The sequence below is a fragment of the Apodemus sylvaticus genome, chromosome 19, assembly GCF_947179515.1.
Source record: "Apodemus sylvaticus chromosome 19, mApoSyl1.1, whole genome shotgun sequence".
Classification (NCBI taxonomy): domain Eukaryota; kingdom Metazoa; phylum Chordata; class Mammalia; order Rodentia; family Muridae; genus Apodemus; species Apodemus sylvaticus.
The window spans coordinates 43408350-43424600 of NC_067490.1; the positions used below are offsets into that span (position 1 = coordinate 43408350).

Below are 16251 nucleotides of genomic sequence, written 5' to 3' on the forward strand. Positions count from 1 at the left end.
AAAGCTTCTCCTGTTGTTTGACTCTGGATCTCTTCATCTGTTTCCATCAGCTGCTGGATGAAGCCTCCCAGAAGACAGTTATGTTAGGTTCTGTCTGCAAGACATGGGGCGTCATTAACAGTGTTCTCTCCTGTGGGGTGGTTCTAAACTTGTGCCTGTCATGGGTTGGCTGTTCCCTCAGTCTGTGCTACATCTTTATCCCTGAACATCTTGTAGATGGGACAAATTTTGGGTTGAAGGTTTTGTGGGTTGGTTAGTGTCCCCTTTCCCATACCAGAACTCCTGCCTGGCTACTGGAGATGGTTCCTTTAGTCTTTACAACCCCAGCTTCTAGGAGTCTCAGATAGCATCACTCTTATAGACTTGCTAGAGTCTCTCCCAACCCCATCACAGCCAAGTCTGTAACTCATCCCAGAGAAGCATCCCCAACACCCAGCCCTGTTCTGCCCTTCCTCCTACTCCTCCACACCAATCCCTCCCCCTCATGCCCTCCCTCCACCCTCTCCCCATCAGTTCCCTCCTTTTATCCAACTCCCTTTGATTTCCCTTTTTGAATGAGATTCAAGCATCCTCTCTTGGGACATCCTTATTACGTATCTTCTTTGGGTCTGTTGATTGTAGCATGGTTATCCTGAGCGTTATAGGTAATATCCAATTAAGTGTATGTTAGACCATGTTTGTCTTTCTGAGTCTGGGTTACCTCACTCAAGAGGATATTTTCAAGTTCCATCCATTGGCCTGCAAATTTCATGATGCCATTTTTTCATAGCTGAGTGGTATTCCATTGTGTAAATTAACCACATTTTCTTTATCCATTTTTCAATTGAGGGACATCTGGGTTTTGAATTTCTGTCTGTTATCAATAAGTCTTCAATGAATATATTAAAGTTCCTTGTGGTGTGGCGGAACATTTCTTGAGCATATGCCTGGGAGTGGTATAGCTGGATCTTGAGGTAGAAGCATTCCTTAGTTTCTAAGAAACTGCCATATTGATTTTTAGAGTAGTTGTATAACTTTGAACTCACCCCAGCAATGCAGAAGTGTTACCCTTGCTTCACATTTTCAACAGCATATGATATTACTTGAGTTGTATTTTTTTTATTTTTATATTCTCTTATATTTTATTAAATTTTTAGTTTTAATTTTGGATTTTTTATTTTATTCAATGCAATATATATTTTTCTACCAATCATAAAAATGATGGATATTTTATTAAATGAAGAAAAAAGATAAAGTCTTTTTATTTGTTTGTTCATTTTGTTTTTAGTAGAGCTTAAAATCTTGACTCTTACTGTGGTACAAACCCAAAATAAGAACAATTTCTAGGCATTGGAGTTCATTGTAATAAGTCTGTACTTCAATGTCCCTCACATCACCAAAGGAGTTTAGATGCATATTAGCTAAGCTAAGAATTGATAGGTCTGCTGTGTCAAGGAATGAATTGTAGGCACAATTATTTGGATGTAGATTTCCTGCTATGGTCAAAGCTATGTGACTTGAGTGATTGTCATCCTTCTCAACCCACAGGGAACAGGTTGCATTCATTTAAGAAATGGTGTGTGTATTTAGATGGTCTATCCATGCAGTCATTCATCAACTGTTTCAATGAAAAATGGTTCTGCTTGGAGGGTGGCACAGACATTAGTTGGGGGAAAGATTCTGGTTCATTGGCTGTGGTAATTTTGAAAAGCATTCATCACAGAAAGAGAGTACCTTGTAAGGTCATCTTCATAATATATACAAAAATTATAAATATCAAGCAAAATATTCAGTCTCACTCTTTGTTGTTCTCTTACTAGCCACTTCCCAAAATAATTGTCTACGATTCTTTAAACTGTATAAATAATTTTGAAATATGTAAGCTGTTCTGAAAATCATAGTATAGAGTAAAAAATATCAAAGAAAAAATTCTAAGCCAGGTGGTGGTAGTCACACATGTAATCCCAGCACTCTGGGAGGCAGAGGCAGGCGGATTTCTGAGTTCGAGGCCAGCCTGGTCTACAGAGTGAGTTCCAGGACAGCCAGGGCTACACAGAGAAACCCTGTCTCAAAAAAACCAAATCAAAAAACCAAAAAAAAAAATTCTATTAATAGAGAGGCTTAGATGTGAGAAGCATGATTTCAAGACCATTATGTGTTACATAGAAAGACACTTTCATGTATGAACAAGCAGAGAGTATATATGGATTCTAGAGTATTGGGCTTATTTACCCAATCACCAAATTAGAGAGACCACTTGGTGGCTGCCAATAATTTCTAATTCCTCATATTTTGAATTTCAATCGATTAAGATGTGTTGATAATACTAATTTTCATATTAAGTGATATTAAGGAAAAGTCAGTGTTACTTGTTATTTTATTGTTAGAGGTGGAATAATGTTGGTGTGGGTCTGTTTAAAGATTTCTTTCTTCCTTTTTCTAGGGTGTAGTTTCTCTCCTTGTGTTGGTGTTTTCCATCTATTATCTTTTGTAGGGCTGGATGTGTGGAAAGATAGTGTGTAAATTTGGTTGTATCATAGAATATCTTGTTTTTCCATCCATGGTAATTGATAGATTTTCTGGGTATATTAACTGGGGCTGGCATTTGTGTTCTCTTCAGGTCTGTATGACATATACCCAGGATCTTCTATCTTTCATGGTCTCTGGTGAGAAGTCCGATGTAATTCAGATAGGCCTGCTTTTTTTTATATGTTACTTGACCTTTTCCCCTTACTGCTTTTAATATTTTTTCTTTGTTTAGTGCATTTGGTGTTTTGAGTATTATGTGACAGGAGGAATTTCTTTTCTGCTCCAGTCTCTTTGGAGTTCAGTAGGCTTCTTGCATGCTCATGGGTCTCTCTCTCTCTCTCTCTCTCTCTCTCTCTCTCTCTCTCTCTCTCTTTCTCTCTTAGCTTCAGGAACTTTTCTTCTTTAGTTTTGTTGAAGATATTTACTGGATCTTTAAGTTGGATATCTTCACTCTCATCTATACCTATTTTCCTAAGGGTTGGTCTTCTCACATTGTGTACTGGATGTTCTGCATGTTTGGGGTTAGGAGCTTTTAGCTTTTTGTGTTTTCTTTGACTGTTGTGTCAATGTTTTCTATGGTATCTTCTGTACCTGAGATTCTCTCTTCTCTCTTTTGTAGTCTGTTGGTGATGTTTGCATCTATGACTCCTGATCTCTTTCCTAACTTTTGTAGCTCCAGAGTTATCTCAGTTTGTAATTTCTTTGTTGTTTCTAGTTGCATTTTTATATCCTGGATGATTTTGTTCATTTTCTTTGCCTGCTTGTTTTTTCCTATAACTCTTTGAGGGATTTATTGTGTTTCCTCTTTAAGGGCTTCTAGCTGTTTACCTGTGTTCTCCTGTATTTCTTTAAGGGAATTATGTCCTTCTTCTTTTTTTGTTTTTGTTTTTTTGGGGTTTTGTTTGTTTGTTTTTAGACCAGTACTTTTCGGTTTTTTGTTTGTTTGCTTGTTTGTTTGTTTTTGGACTGTATTTTCTATCTCTCTCTCTTTTTTAAAATATTTTTATTTTCTATATTCTTTGTTTACATTCCAAATTATTTCCCCTTTCCTGGATCCCCCCTCCCCATATGTCCCATAAACCTTCTCTCCATCCATTCTCTGATCACCTTCCTCCTTTTTCTCTGTCCTTATATTCCCCTCCAATGCTAGGTCAATCCTTTCCAGGATCAGGAGCCTCTCCATACTTCTTCATGGGAGTCATTTGTTATGCGATTTGTGCCTTGGGTATTCAGGGCTTCTGGGCTAATTTCCACTTATCAGAGATTGCATTCCATGTGTATTCTTTTGTGATTGGGTTACCTCACTTAGGATGATATTTTCCAGATCAAACCATTTGCCTAAAAATTTTGTGAATTTATTGTTTCTAATTGCTGTCGTACAGCCCGGCTAGCTCAGTCGGTAGAGCATGAGTTATGTCCTTCTTAAAATCCTCTATCATCACAAGAAGTGATTTTCTATTTGAATCTTGCTTTTCTCGTGTAATGATTTATCCAGGACTTGCTATGGTAGAAGAATTTGGTTCTGATGAAGCCAAGTCACCTTGGTTTTTGTTGCTTATGATCTTCTGCTTCTCTCCAAATCTGGTAACCTGTAGTGCTACCTACCCTAGCCATATCTGACTGGAACCTGTCCTTCCTGTGGTCCTTGTGGTATTAGAAGTCCTCAGAGTCAAGCTGTCACTTTGATTCTGTGATTCTGGTATCCTGTGAACCTGAGATCCTGTGTGTGTCAGAGCTCTTTGGAGTCATTCTGCCTCTGGGACCCTGAGATCTGGGTGTGACCAAGCTGCTGGGACTCTGGGATCCTATGATCCTGTGATCCTGAGCCCCTTAGAGCACCTGGCAGGTGATCTTCCTATGGGTGTTGTAGGACTGGTTGTGGAGTTTTTCCCCAAGGTCTGCTCAGGGCCCCAGCACAGACACAGTGGAAGTGTAACGCATACCACTGTCACTTGACTTTTAGATCTTAGCCATTCTGATGTTGTCAGATGGAATCTCAGAGTCATTTTGATTCATGTTTCCCTGATGAGTAAATATGAAGAACATTTTTGTAAGTGCTCCTCAGCCATTCCAGATTCCCCTGTTTTCTATTTATTTATTTATTTATTTATTTATTTATTTATATTTTTGTTAGCGACATGGTTTCTCTGTGTAGCCCTGGCTGTCCTGGACCTCACTCTGTAGTCCAGGCTGGCCTCGAACTCATAAATCCGCCTACCTGTTCCTCCCAAGTGCTGGGATTAAAGGCGTGCGCCACCACCACCAGGCTGATTCCTCTGTTTTCAATTCTCTGTTTAGTGCTATACCCAATAGTTTGAGTGGGTTTGTTTGGGTTTTTGGAGTTTAGCTTCTTCTTGAGTTCTCCATATATTTTGGTTATTAGCCCTCTATCAGCTGTGGGATAGTGATGATCCCTTTCTAATCTGTGTGCTGTTGTTTTGTCATAATGAGAGTGTCCCTTTCCTTACAGATGCTTTCAGTTTCATGAGGTCTCATTGTTTTTATTATGTTTACATTTTGGGGAATTTTGTCACAGTTTTGCCCTTCTAATATTTGTTCCTCTAGGTTTTCTTATTTATTATAATTTCTGTTCTGGCTTTGTTTGTTTTGGTTTTAAGTTTTGGATTTTTGTGTTTTTTCAAAGTTATATCTTTTGAGAATTTTGGACATCCATAGAATGTATTTGGAACCTATTTACTCCTTGCCCTTCCCCAACTCCTCCCAGGTCCATTCTCACAACCACTCCCACCACCCACTAATTCATGTATTTTCATTTGTAAATAGCATACTGTCATATGTTCCTGAATATGGGGACATCCACTGGAGTGTGGTTGACCTACCAGGAACCAAATCCTTAAGTACAATGACTCTCTCTTTCCTAGATTTCATCAACCGTCAATGTTCCCACTACGGGTTAGTCAGGGCAGAGTGCTTGATTTTGTGCAGATGTCATGCTGGTGGCCACAGCTGTTGTGAATTCATGAGTTTCGTGTTCTTGCTTTTTCAAGAAGATAATTGTCTTAGTCAGGGATTCTATTCCTGCACAAAGACCATGACCAAGAAGCAAGTTGGGGAGGAAAGGGTTTATTGAGCTTACATTTCCACGTTGCAGTTCATCACTAAAGGAAGTCAGGACTGGAACTCAAGCAGGTCAGGAAGCAGGAGCTGATGCAGAGGCCATGGAGGGATGTTTCTTGCTGGCTTGCTCCCCTGACTTGCTCAGCCTACTCTCTTATAGAACCCAAGAATACAGCCCAGAGATGGTACCACCCACAAGGGGCCCTCCCCCCTGACCACTAATTGAGAAAATGCCTCACAGCTGGATCTCATGGAGGCACTTCCTCAACTGAAACTCCTTTATCTGTGATAACTCCAGCCTGTGTCAAGTTGAAACTAAAACCAGCCAGTATAGTAATATTTTTCTCTGGCCCTGTCAAACCTCTGGTTCTTACACTATCTCTATTCCCATTTACCATGTTAGTACCTGAGCCGTGGAGGAAGAAAGAAAGGGAGGTAGGAAGGGAGAGAGGAACAGAGGAAAGGAGGGAGAGAGAAAGGTTCCATGTAGACATCCTGGCTCTTGTTTGAACACTTTGTTAACACTTACTCTCCAGGTTTTGACCAGTTGCGGGTTTCTGTGTCATTGCACAAAGAAATTTCTCTGAACTATGAGAGCTGCACTAATCTGAAGATTTGATGCAAGGACCTGCTTCTGAATGAGAACATGCCATTTTTGTTCTCTAGAGTCTGGGTAGCTCACTTAATCATCTAATTCCATGTTTGTACTTGAACACTTCATCATTTCTGTTTTCTTTACAACTGAACAACACTCCATTGTGTGTAATACCACATTTTCCTTAGACACCAAGGCTGTTTACTGAACATGGAGGAACAAGTGTCTCTGCGGCAGGAACAGAGTTCCGTGACTATATCCCAGGAGTGGGCTAGCTGGATCACATGGCACATCCAGTTCTAGTTTTCTGAGGAACACGCACACATTTGTTTACAATGGTCAAACCTCTTCTATCCTCCCATGTGTAGTGTGTGTGAGTGTTTCCATCCCCCACATCCACTGACACCACCATTGGGGCCTTAGACATCTGATTTGAATCAGATGAAATCTTAGACTAGTTTTAGTTATCAACTCCGTGATGGTCAAGGATGCTAAATAATAAGATTTGTATTCATATCTATATATTTCTTATCAATTTCCAAGTTTTCTGAGAAAAACCTTTTCAGATTTCTATCCCAATTATTCCACTTATTCAATACTTTTTCTTCATAATATTTTGTTTAGTGCTTTGCATATTCTAGGAAATTTGATGAGTATGTTATATTTTGTTTTAATCTCTAGGTTTTTAGCTTTTATGTAGTTTTGATTGTTTGGAGTTCATTTTTTGGTTTTTTACATTTAATATCATATTTCTTGGATATTGTATTTGTCAATTTTTTTAATTTCTTTTATCATTTATCTATTTCCTTGTACCTTATTCTTCTAACACAATCAGTAATATTCATTCTTAGTGCTGCTGAGCTGTGCTGCTAAGTTTGAATTTGGATTTTCTTGGCTTTGTTTGTGGTTTAGCTTTTCTGGATATCTGCTCTGGTTGTCATGTTTGTTTGGTTTTAGTTGTCTGTTTATTTATTTTTCATTATTTTAATTTTCAACATAGCTTTCTTTCTTCCTTTCATTTCCTTTTTTTTGTTCCTCTTAGGTATCCTTTATACTTTGTTTCCCGAAATGAAGTCTGGGAGTGAAGAGGAATCAGAAAATCTCAGATCTGATTCCAGCTTCTTTGAAGCAGAGAGTTTCCACTCTCAATACAGAGTTTTAAACACCATCGGCCATGGAGGCTGCGCCACAGTGAAGCTGGCCAAGCACCGCCTCACAGGCACTCCTGTGGCTGTTAAAATGATTGACAAGCAAAAGCACAGGCACCATCCCGTCACATCGGAGGTTGACATTATGACCAGGCTCAATCATCCCAACATCATCTCCCTCCAACAAGTCATCCAGACTGAGAAGACTATATACCTTGTGATGGAGTTGTCCAAGGGGGAATCGCTGTACGATTACATCCATCATGCTGGCCCCCTGCAGGAGGATGAAGCACGAACAATATTTAAACAAATATTGAGTGCTATAGGCTACTGTCATGACCTGGGTATCATCCATCGCGACCTGAAACCTGGGAATATAATGATAGATAGGAAAGGTGTGATAAAACTTATCGACTTCGGGCTCAGCACCCTAGTGAATCCGGGGCAAAAGCTGAACTTTCACTGTGGGACTTTGCCATATGCTCCTCCTGAGATGGTCCTTGGGAGACTCTATGATGGCCCCAAGGTGGATATATGGGCTCTTGGAGTGGCTCTGTATTATATGACTGCTGGCAGAGTGCCATTTGATGCCGTGAAGGTCCCAGAGCTGCGGAGACAGATATTGTCAGGGCAGTATCCTGTCCCATCTGGCATATCAATAGAACTCGATGACCTGATTAGTATTTTACTGTCGGCCAATCCAAAGCATAGGCCGACGGTTGCAGAAGTGATGTTGCATCCCTGGCTGACAGAGGATTCGGAGGGATTCCCAGATCCTTGTCAGGAACTGTTCCACCTCAAGCCTGACCCAGCAATTATAAAAGCCATGGGACACCTAGGGTTCAAAGCCCAAGAAATAAAGGAGTCTTTATTGGAGAGAAAATACAACGAAGCTATGGCCACTTATTACTTCCTGCGAAGACAGGCCCTGCAGGAGTTTGGCATCCCAACCCGTGCCCAGCCCATGAATCCCTTGATGACGCCCTTCCCTTCCCTTCATGATCCTGATTCTTTCCAAGTGGGACGAAGGAGAGAAAGCGAATCCACATTATGCTTGACCTCCTCCACGAGTGAAGGCTCTGTCTCTGGCCAGAAGACTCTTCAGGGAAGACAGAGGAGAGGCAGTTGGCCTGGCATTCCTCCAGGTAGGACTCTGCAGACCACACCCACAACGAGCCACGCTGAGAGCCATTCTACCAGTGTCCCTTACGTGACCGGCAGCTCCAATTTGACCAGAGATGACAACCCCAGTGCCTCAGCAAAGGACAAGACTGTCCCAAGCAGGAGACACAGAGGCTTTAAGTGGTGGAGAAAGAAGATAAGTAATGCACTAAGAAAGTTGTGCTGTTGCATTCCATCCCAACAGCAACCTCACCTGGGGGAGAGGAGGGTCTCCCCCCAGAACTGAAACCAAGCGAGGGCGTCTGGAGAATAGGCATCCGGCAGAGCCCAGGTACATTTCTGTATTTGAATGTATCTATTTTACTCCAGTCTGTGTGAACTGGCAGATTGTACTTCTGTTTATGTATATGTTACGATGCATGGGAAGGTAGGTCTAGACACTGTGGGATGTTGGTTAAATTGAACCTACCAACAGATCTAGCATCCCAGAAGGCATCTCATGTGAGTATTCTGCACGTTGAACTAGGAGACAGCAGCTGGGTACTGACCCTGCTTTGAGGAGGAAGTAGGCAAAGAAAGAGGAGTAGATGCTGAGGGAGGAGAGGGTGTTATGCGGGAGCTAGGAGATGTGGGGATAAAGTTCAGAGAGGAACAGGCAGCTTGGGAAACAGTGTGGAAAAAGGTAACCACAGCTGGAGAGATGCCCTGTGCAGCTGAGCTTCTCAGAATCCCTTCCATGTGTGTTGTTGCATTTTAGAAGATCACCAGAGGATGCCGGATGCTACAGTCACAGTGTTGGAGAGGACCCATGTGTAGACGGACATCAGGAGGGAGCCTTGTGGAAATCCATCATGTTCAGGGTTGGTCAGGCTTCTCTCATGGCCCTGAGTCCAGCCAGGAAGAAGGAAGCAAATGAAGATATCCCAGGTGGGCAGAGGCCACCTCAAAGGCATCAGTGCTCAGAGCAGGGGCTGACAGTCTATCCAAAGCTGGTGGAGATAGGAGCCCCTCTGCCTACCCAAGGTCACATCAGAGACCTCCAATGTGTGCACATTCCTGCCCCTCTATATTAGAGGATCTTAGGAATTGTATTGTGTTTGTTGAAACTCTGAGAATAAAATAAATGTTTGTGAAAGATAACCTCTGATATTATCCTGCAACTTATTTATGTATGAAAATTGGCCCTGTGGTGTTCAAAAGCCCCAGGAAGAATAAGTTCAGACAGAAAATCAACATATTTTTTAAAATGCCTTTGAAGGGACCAAGATTTCAGGGACTCGAAGGGGGAAAGGGTATGAACTGAGTGTGGACTTTGGTTCCTTCTGGACCCACTAAGCATTGACAGAAGGATGAGGGAGGACATTAGGTTCTATCAGCTTGACCCACTTCCACAGAGGCAAGTACAGTTACCCTGTAAATTCCTGCAGATGTGCCATGGGCTGTATCCCAAGGTTGTGAGAAGTCACAGTTCCATCTTGACCCACAGGACAATAATTGTATCATAGAATGTGTTCACTGTCATTGTCGGGACATTTTCCTCTTTAGATCCATGGGGCAGTGTTATTCCCCTATGTCCTATCACAGGCAAGTGTCCTTCGGGAATGAGTCAGAGCTGGGTCAGAGGGAGGATGTGTGTTGGGAGAGAGAAGAAGTGATGTTGTCTGTGAGAGGACAAGCTCTTCTGACCCAGACCAGATGTGCTCTGCCACAGGGACATCACCTAACAATGCCAACCCCAAACTCTATCGTACCTGACAGATTACTAGTTCCTAGAGAACCTCATCTCACAGGCCCTGAAGCAATTCATGTATTCACCCATCACTCTGATGGGTCTCTGATTCCTGAGCTGCCCTCACAACATCTTTCCAGTTAGCCTGGTATTAAGCCCTTGGCTTCTTTATGTCACCAATCTCTTCAGGAGACACCCTTCTCTAAACTGCACTCTTTACCTCATATAGATTCTGCCTCAGGAGTTCTCAGGGAACAGGTGTGTGGCACTTGTGTTTGTGCATGAATGCATGTCTGTGCATGCATTTTTATGTGTGTGTGCACATGTGTTTGTAACATGTTTGTATATGCACATGTGTGCATGCATGCATGTATGTGTGCATGTACATGTGTCTGTGTGTGTGTGTGTTGTTTGTCAGGATATATTACACTAGGCGTATCCTCTAGTCTGCCTCCACTCAGAATCCTCAGTCCTATCACTCTTGTCAAGACTCTATCACGATGTCATTTTGCTCTATTAGAATATGGCTCAGTTCTTCAGCAGCCTGCATCTCCAAACTTCTCCAAATGCTTCCCACAAACACTTAGCAAAGGTATCTGAACCATGTGTCATCAGGGATATTCCAGCATTAGCTGTGTTGCTCCACATTAGATTTCCATTGCTGTGACAAAACACCCAAGCTAATCATGTGATAAAGACAAGTTTCCTTTTGACGCACTGTTTCTGAGTTCAGAGCCAATGGGTCCTTTATCCACGGATTAGTCCTATGGAGAGGCAGAGCATCACAGCAGGAAGTCTGTGTTAAAACTGTTTGCTTCACAGTATCCAGTCTAGGAAAACAAAGAATTGTTTTTATAAACGTGTCCTCTCCTGCCCTTAAGCACTGTGTTCATAAATGAGCCAAGCTACTTCTAAGGTGAGGGATCTCAACCTGCAATCCCTTTCCAAAGGCCCCCTCTGCTAAGTGCTGTGTAGAGGATGGGAACTTCTCAAAACAGGGAAGGCTGCAGGGTTTTTAAGACCCCTCATCCAAATTGATAAGACTCTCTTTCAACATTTCTAAGGTTGTGGTATGGAAGTCATGACTTAGAGATCAATATGGGCTGCACAGTGTGATCCCAAGTCAACAAGAAGAGACTATAGTTCAAATTCATAACTGGCATGCAAAGACTGAACCACATCAGCCTCTGTGGGCACAGTCCCATCAACATTCCTCACCATTGCCCACAGGGAAAAGGAGAGGCGTGTGCATAGTAGAGGAGTGGGCGGTGCCTTCTGCGGGTGATCCCACTAATACAATATTCTGAGCAACTGCTTCTGGGGGTCCCGGGAGCCGCGGCCTGCTGAGCTCGGACGCCCTGGCAGCAGCGTTGCAGGGAGCGCGCGCCTTGCTCCAGCCACCGGCTAGCGCTCTGGGGTCCCCAGGACGCGGGCGGCGGGAGACGCAGTGCGAGGACCCAGGCCGGGTTCCCAGGCCATGGTCGCGGTCACCTGACGGGCTGCGGCTGCCTCCATGAAGCCTGAGAGCGATAGGTGCTCGGCTTGGGCCACCGCGCCCCCCTGCTCATGCTGCAGCTGGTCCTCCTCTCCTGGAGTGAAGAAGAGCTGCAGCTCCACGCCGCAGGAGCTGCACCGCCTGGAGCAGGACGACCTGTACCTGGACATCACGGACCCGCCAGGTCCTTCCCTTGCCCTGCTTTCCAGATGCTTTGGAGTCCTGAGATGAGAGGGCACAGGGACCCCTCTGATGGCCGAGGTGATCCGAATCGCCTTTGTTTTGCCATTCTCTACAGCAGACCAAAGAGTGCATCAAACGGACATTATTTCAGCATAGATAAAACGAGCTAGAGTATGAGAACTTCTATGCAGATTTTGGATCACTCAATCTCGCCATGGTTTACAGATATTGTTGCAAGATAAATAAGAAGCTCAAGTCCATTACAATGCTGAGGAAGAAAATTATCCATTTTACCGGCACTGATCAGAGAAAGCAAGCGAATGCTGCCTTCCTTATCGGGTGTTATATGATTATATATTTGGGAAGGACACCAGAAGACGCGTATAGAACTTTAATCTTCGGAGATACAGCTTATATTCCTTTCAGAGATGCTGCCTACGGAAGCTGCAGTTTCTACATTACACTTCTCGACTGTTTTCACGCAGTAAAGAAGGCAATGCAGTATGGCTTCTTTAATTTCAACTCATTTAACCTTGATGAATATGAACACTATGAAAAAGCAGAAAATGGAGATTTCAACTGGATAATACCAGAGCGGTTTCTTACCTTCTGTGGGCCGCATTCAAGATCCAGGCTGGAAAGTGGTTACCACCAACATTCTCCGGAGACTTATATTCCATATTTTAAGAATCACAATGTAACTACCATTATTCGTCTGAATAAAAGGATGTATGATGCTAAGCGCTTTACGGATGCTGGATTTTATCACCATGATCTTTTCTTTCCGGATGGCAGCACCCCTGCTGAGGCAATTGTCCAAGAATTTCTGGATATTTGTGAAAATGTCGAGGGTGCCATTGCAGTGCATTGTAAAGCTGGTCTTGATCGAACAGGCACTCTGATAGGCTGCTACCTCATGAAGCATCACAGGATGACGGCAGCCGAGAGCATTGCCTGGCTCAGAATCTGTAGACCTGGCTCAGTGATTGGGGCCCAGCAACAGTTTCTGGTCATGAAACAATCAAGCCTCTGGCTGGAAGGCGACTATTTCCATCAGACGTTAAGAGGGCAGGAGAACGGACCCCTCAGAGAAGACTTCTCCAAACACCTTTCGGATGTTGATGACATTTCAATAAATGGGCTTGAGAATCAAGACAATCAAGAGCCTGAGCCGTATAGTGATGATGATGAAGTCAGTGGAGTGACACAAGGAGACAGACTTCGGGCCCTGAAAAGCCGGAGACAGCCGAAAGCCAGCGCTATCCCCCTCACATGTCCCCTAGCTGCCCTGACATCTGCACTGTGTAGTGTTGCCATCTGGTGGATTGTGTGTGACTACATTCTTCCCACCCTGCTGTTCTGTCTTGATGGCTTCAGAACACAGTAGCCATCTGGACCCTTTGACAGATAGTTTGCTGTCCTGGCTCCTTGGAGGGAGAGGAGGAGGAGGAGTGCTTTGCAGCAAATGCCCATGCTGGCCTTATGTCCAGCCATTTCAAGGACTAAGACAGTCTTACGTTAAAGTAAAAAAAAAAAACAAAAACAAAAAAACAAAAACAAAACCAAAAACAAAAAACCGGTGACCGGCACTCCAGGGAAGACTAGGAACAGAAAACCCCCCAAAGGATTTAGCCAATCGGTCTGAGAACAAAGCAGACTCTGCAATGGCCTTAGCTTCTTTCCACATAAGAAGTTCATTCGATGAAGAAAATGTCACTGGCCTCTCATCCACTCACTGCCTCCGGGTTGTGGTTGAACCATTTGAGGGCCTGACTCTCGCTTTTGTAATCTCAAGTTGGACAAAAGCTGCTGTTGTGAATTTAGTCTCAGGTGTCAATACCCTGTCCTCTGCCACCAGAGAGCTGTCTGGTGAGTGTGGTGCAGGTGTATTCCTGTGATGGCAATCATGTTCGCTGCTGGCCTCCAGAAGAGTGGAGGATCTGATGGAGAGCTTTTAGGTATTTATTTTTTTGTTCAGCCTGTGACCCTGACTTGCAGTTTATAAAGATGAACGAGGTGACCATCCCCCCAGTGGGACCCTCCATCTTAAGGTATGAATTGGTCCAATCAGCTTCACGTTCCTCTTGTTAATACTGTTGTGATGCTTACTGCGTGAACTACCCAAGCCTCTTGTTTTTCACCAAAGAGTGCTTTATTAACAATTTGTGAACACTGCTTTTAAACACTGTTGTATGTTGTTACGGTTACCAAAAACTTGCTAGAGGATATTGATGAGAGCATTGGAACCCTTTCTCAGTTAACTGGTTCTTACAAATCCTCCCTTGTGTCATTTAGGATGGAGACTTTAGAGGTGGGATGTTGTTGGATTGCTCAGTCTCGTTATAATTGTGTTTACTCCATTACATTAAACCAAAACATCAACCCTAGCATTTTTCTTTGGAAAAGCATCCTAAATAATGGTGGCTTTAACAATAAAATTGTGAGCCTTGCGGTAGTAGTGCATGCCTTTAATCCCAGCACTGGGAGGTAGAGGCAGGTGGATCTCTGGGTTCAAGGCCAGCCAATATTACACAAGGAAATCCTGTCTCATAAACAAAACAAAACAAAACATCAACCCCAAAGTCCCAAAATTGTTAACCCTTTGTAGAGTCTTTCTCTGTAACACTGTGGAGTTTTTTCCTTGTGATTCACAGTTTGACTTTAGTGACAATCACTTACTTCTGGAGTTAGGCTGTTTGTGTATGAGAACTCACTGTTGCCTTTGGTTAGGGAATATGACTAGAAACTGTAGCATGCCTTTTCTCTTCTCCCTGCTAGATGCCAGCAACACCCATGCCATGAAGCAATTTTAAAACCAGAATTTATCTGCTGCCAAAAAAAAAAAAATCAAAAAAGACAGAGCCCATAATTAGAAAATACTTCATAGTTGTCTTGGTTACTTCCACAATTGAGGCTAATGGTTTTTGACTCTCCCAGTTTAGAAACTGGAGAAATGCAATATTGAAAGCCATTGACAGCCAATGCCTTCCTAAGACAGATGAATGTCTCAGTGAGCAAGCAATCTCACTTGGAAAAGCTGCCTTCCTTATAGTTGGTATTGACAGGTTAAAGTCTAGTTAATGTAAAAATACTGAAAGAATGAGTCCCCCCCCCCTCAATGTTCCTATCCTCAAACTGCATTGGCCGACCTTGGATTGGAGGCCTGAGGATTCAGTGTAAATCCTCACAAAGAGCCCCTCCCTAGGCAGCACATAGCTTTCAAGCAGTGGGAAAAGACAGTTAAGGTAAAGTTTGTTATCCCTAGATATGAATGAGTTTAAGATCTAGGTAGGACAAATGTTTCATTTACCAATAATGCTAAATCAAACTGCCTAAGTCTAAAATAGAAGCTTCTCAGGTGATTTTTTTTCCTTCCCTGAACAAGCTAGGCCTGGTACTTAAGAGACAGAAGGAGACTTCATTCCCTGAACTAAGCTAGATTTGTTCTCATGTATCAGGATGAGTTGAACAGGGCCTGCCCACAATGGCTGGTGGTCAACAAGTTTGGGCTTCAGAGATGACCACAGTGCTTTTTGTGTTGGCAGCTCCATTCCAGCTAGAGTTGCTGCCACTGTGGTTCTTCCCTGGATTTAACTCCCTTGCTGAAGTTACTTAGGAAATGTGAGTTGGTGAGGATGCATTCCCAGGAAAACCTACTTGATGTTGTCTGGGGAGGACTGCATAGCAACTGACTGGTAACATCCAGGACCCAGAAAGTCTTTGATCAAATTAATGGAAAGTCCTTCCCATTGGGATTAGTGGACAACCTCTCCCCAAACTACAACTACCCAGAAATTTCTGGGATAGAAGACCCTGTTACTATAGAGCATGAATCAGTAGATATTGGGTGGAGGGGCCCCATTAACTTAAGAACTTTAAATACCTTTGTAAGTACATCAAGTCCTCTTCCAATAGAATTAAAATTAGAACAGTATATTTATAGGTGCCCTTGATGCTTTGGGGGAACTTATACTATCCAGAGTCCAAAAGAGGAATGTCTGTAAAGCTGGGCTTCAGAACTGTATACACATATTAATACATTTCTGAGGCCCAGCTATAACTCTTGCCTTGAGGTAAGAAGGATGGACCCTGAGTAGCACCACATTCAAAGGTAGCAGTATTTGTCTAAATAGCCACATGCTGCTCTTCCTCCTTAACTTCCCAGCTTTAACTTGACCCCCAAAACCTAGCCCCGTCCATAGTCCTGCCCTGCCCCACTGCTCCCCTCTTGGGTGGCTTCTACCTCTTGGTTTGGGCCCTGACAGGTCTTAGAGGCTTCCCAAGTGTTCTCATGAGGCTCTTTGAGCATAATCAGGTCTGGTAGACCTTTCCAGCTTTCTGGGTAGTTTGTAGCTGGAATTCCTCAGGCCTTTGTTAGCTTGAATAGCTGTCT

The 16251-nt window shown here is 43.1% G+C and overlaps 2 protein-coding genes across 2 annotated transcripts; both read left to right on the top strand.

Annotated features, from left to right (window-relative positions):
- The first annotated feature begins 7249 nt into the window (after window positions 1-7249).
- On the top strand, window positions 7250-8737 carry LOC127669206 (sperm motility kinase 2B-like). Its single transcript, XM_052163086.1, has one exon. The coding sequence runs from the start codon at window positions 7250-7252 to the stop codon at window positions 8735-8737; it is 1488 nt and encodes a 495-aa protein (XP_052019046.1).
- Window positions 8738-11693: 2956 nt separating this feature from the next.
- LOC127669497 (dual specificity protein phosphatase CDC14B-like) lies at window positions 11694-13370 on the top strand. The gene is given in 3 exon segments (XM_052163504.1): window positions 11694-11859; window positions 11937-12016; window positions 12019-13370. Coding segments are annotated over 3 exon segments (1473 nt in total). The 3' UTR covers window positions 13246-13370.
- Window positions 13371-16251: the final 2881 nt, after the last annotated feature.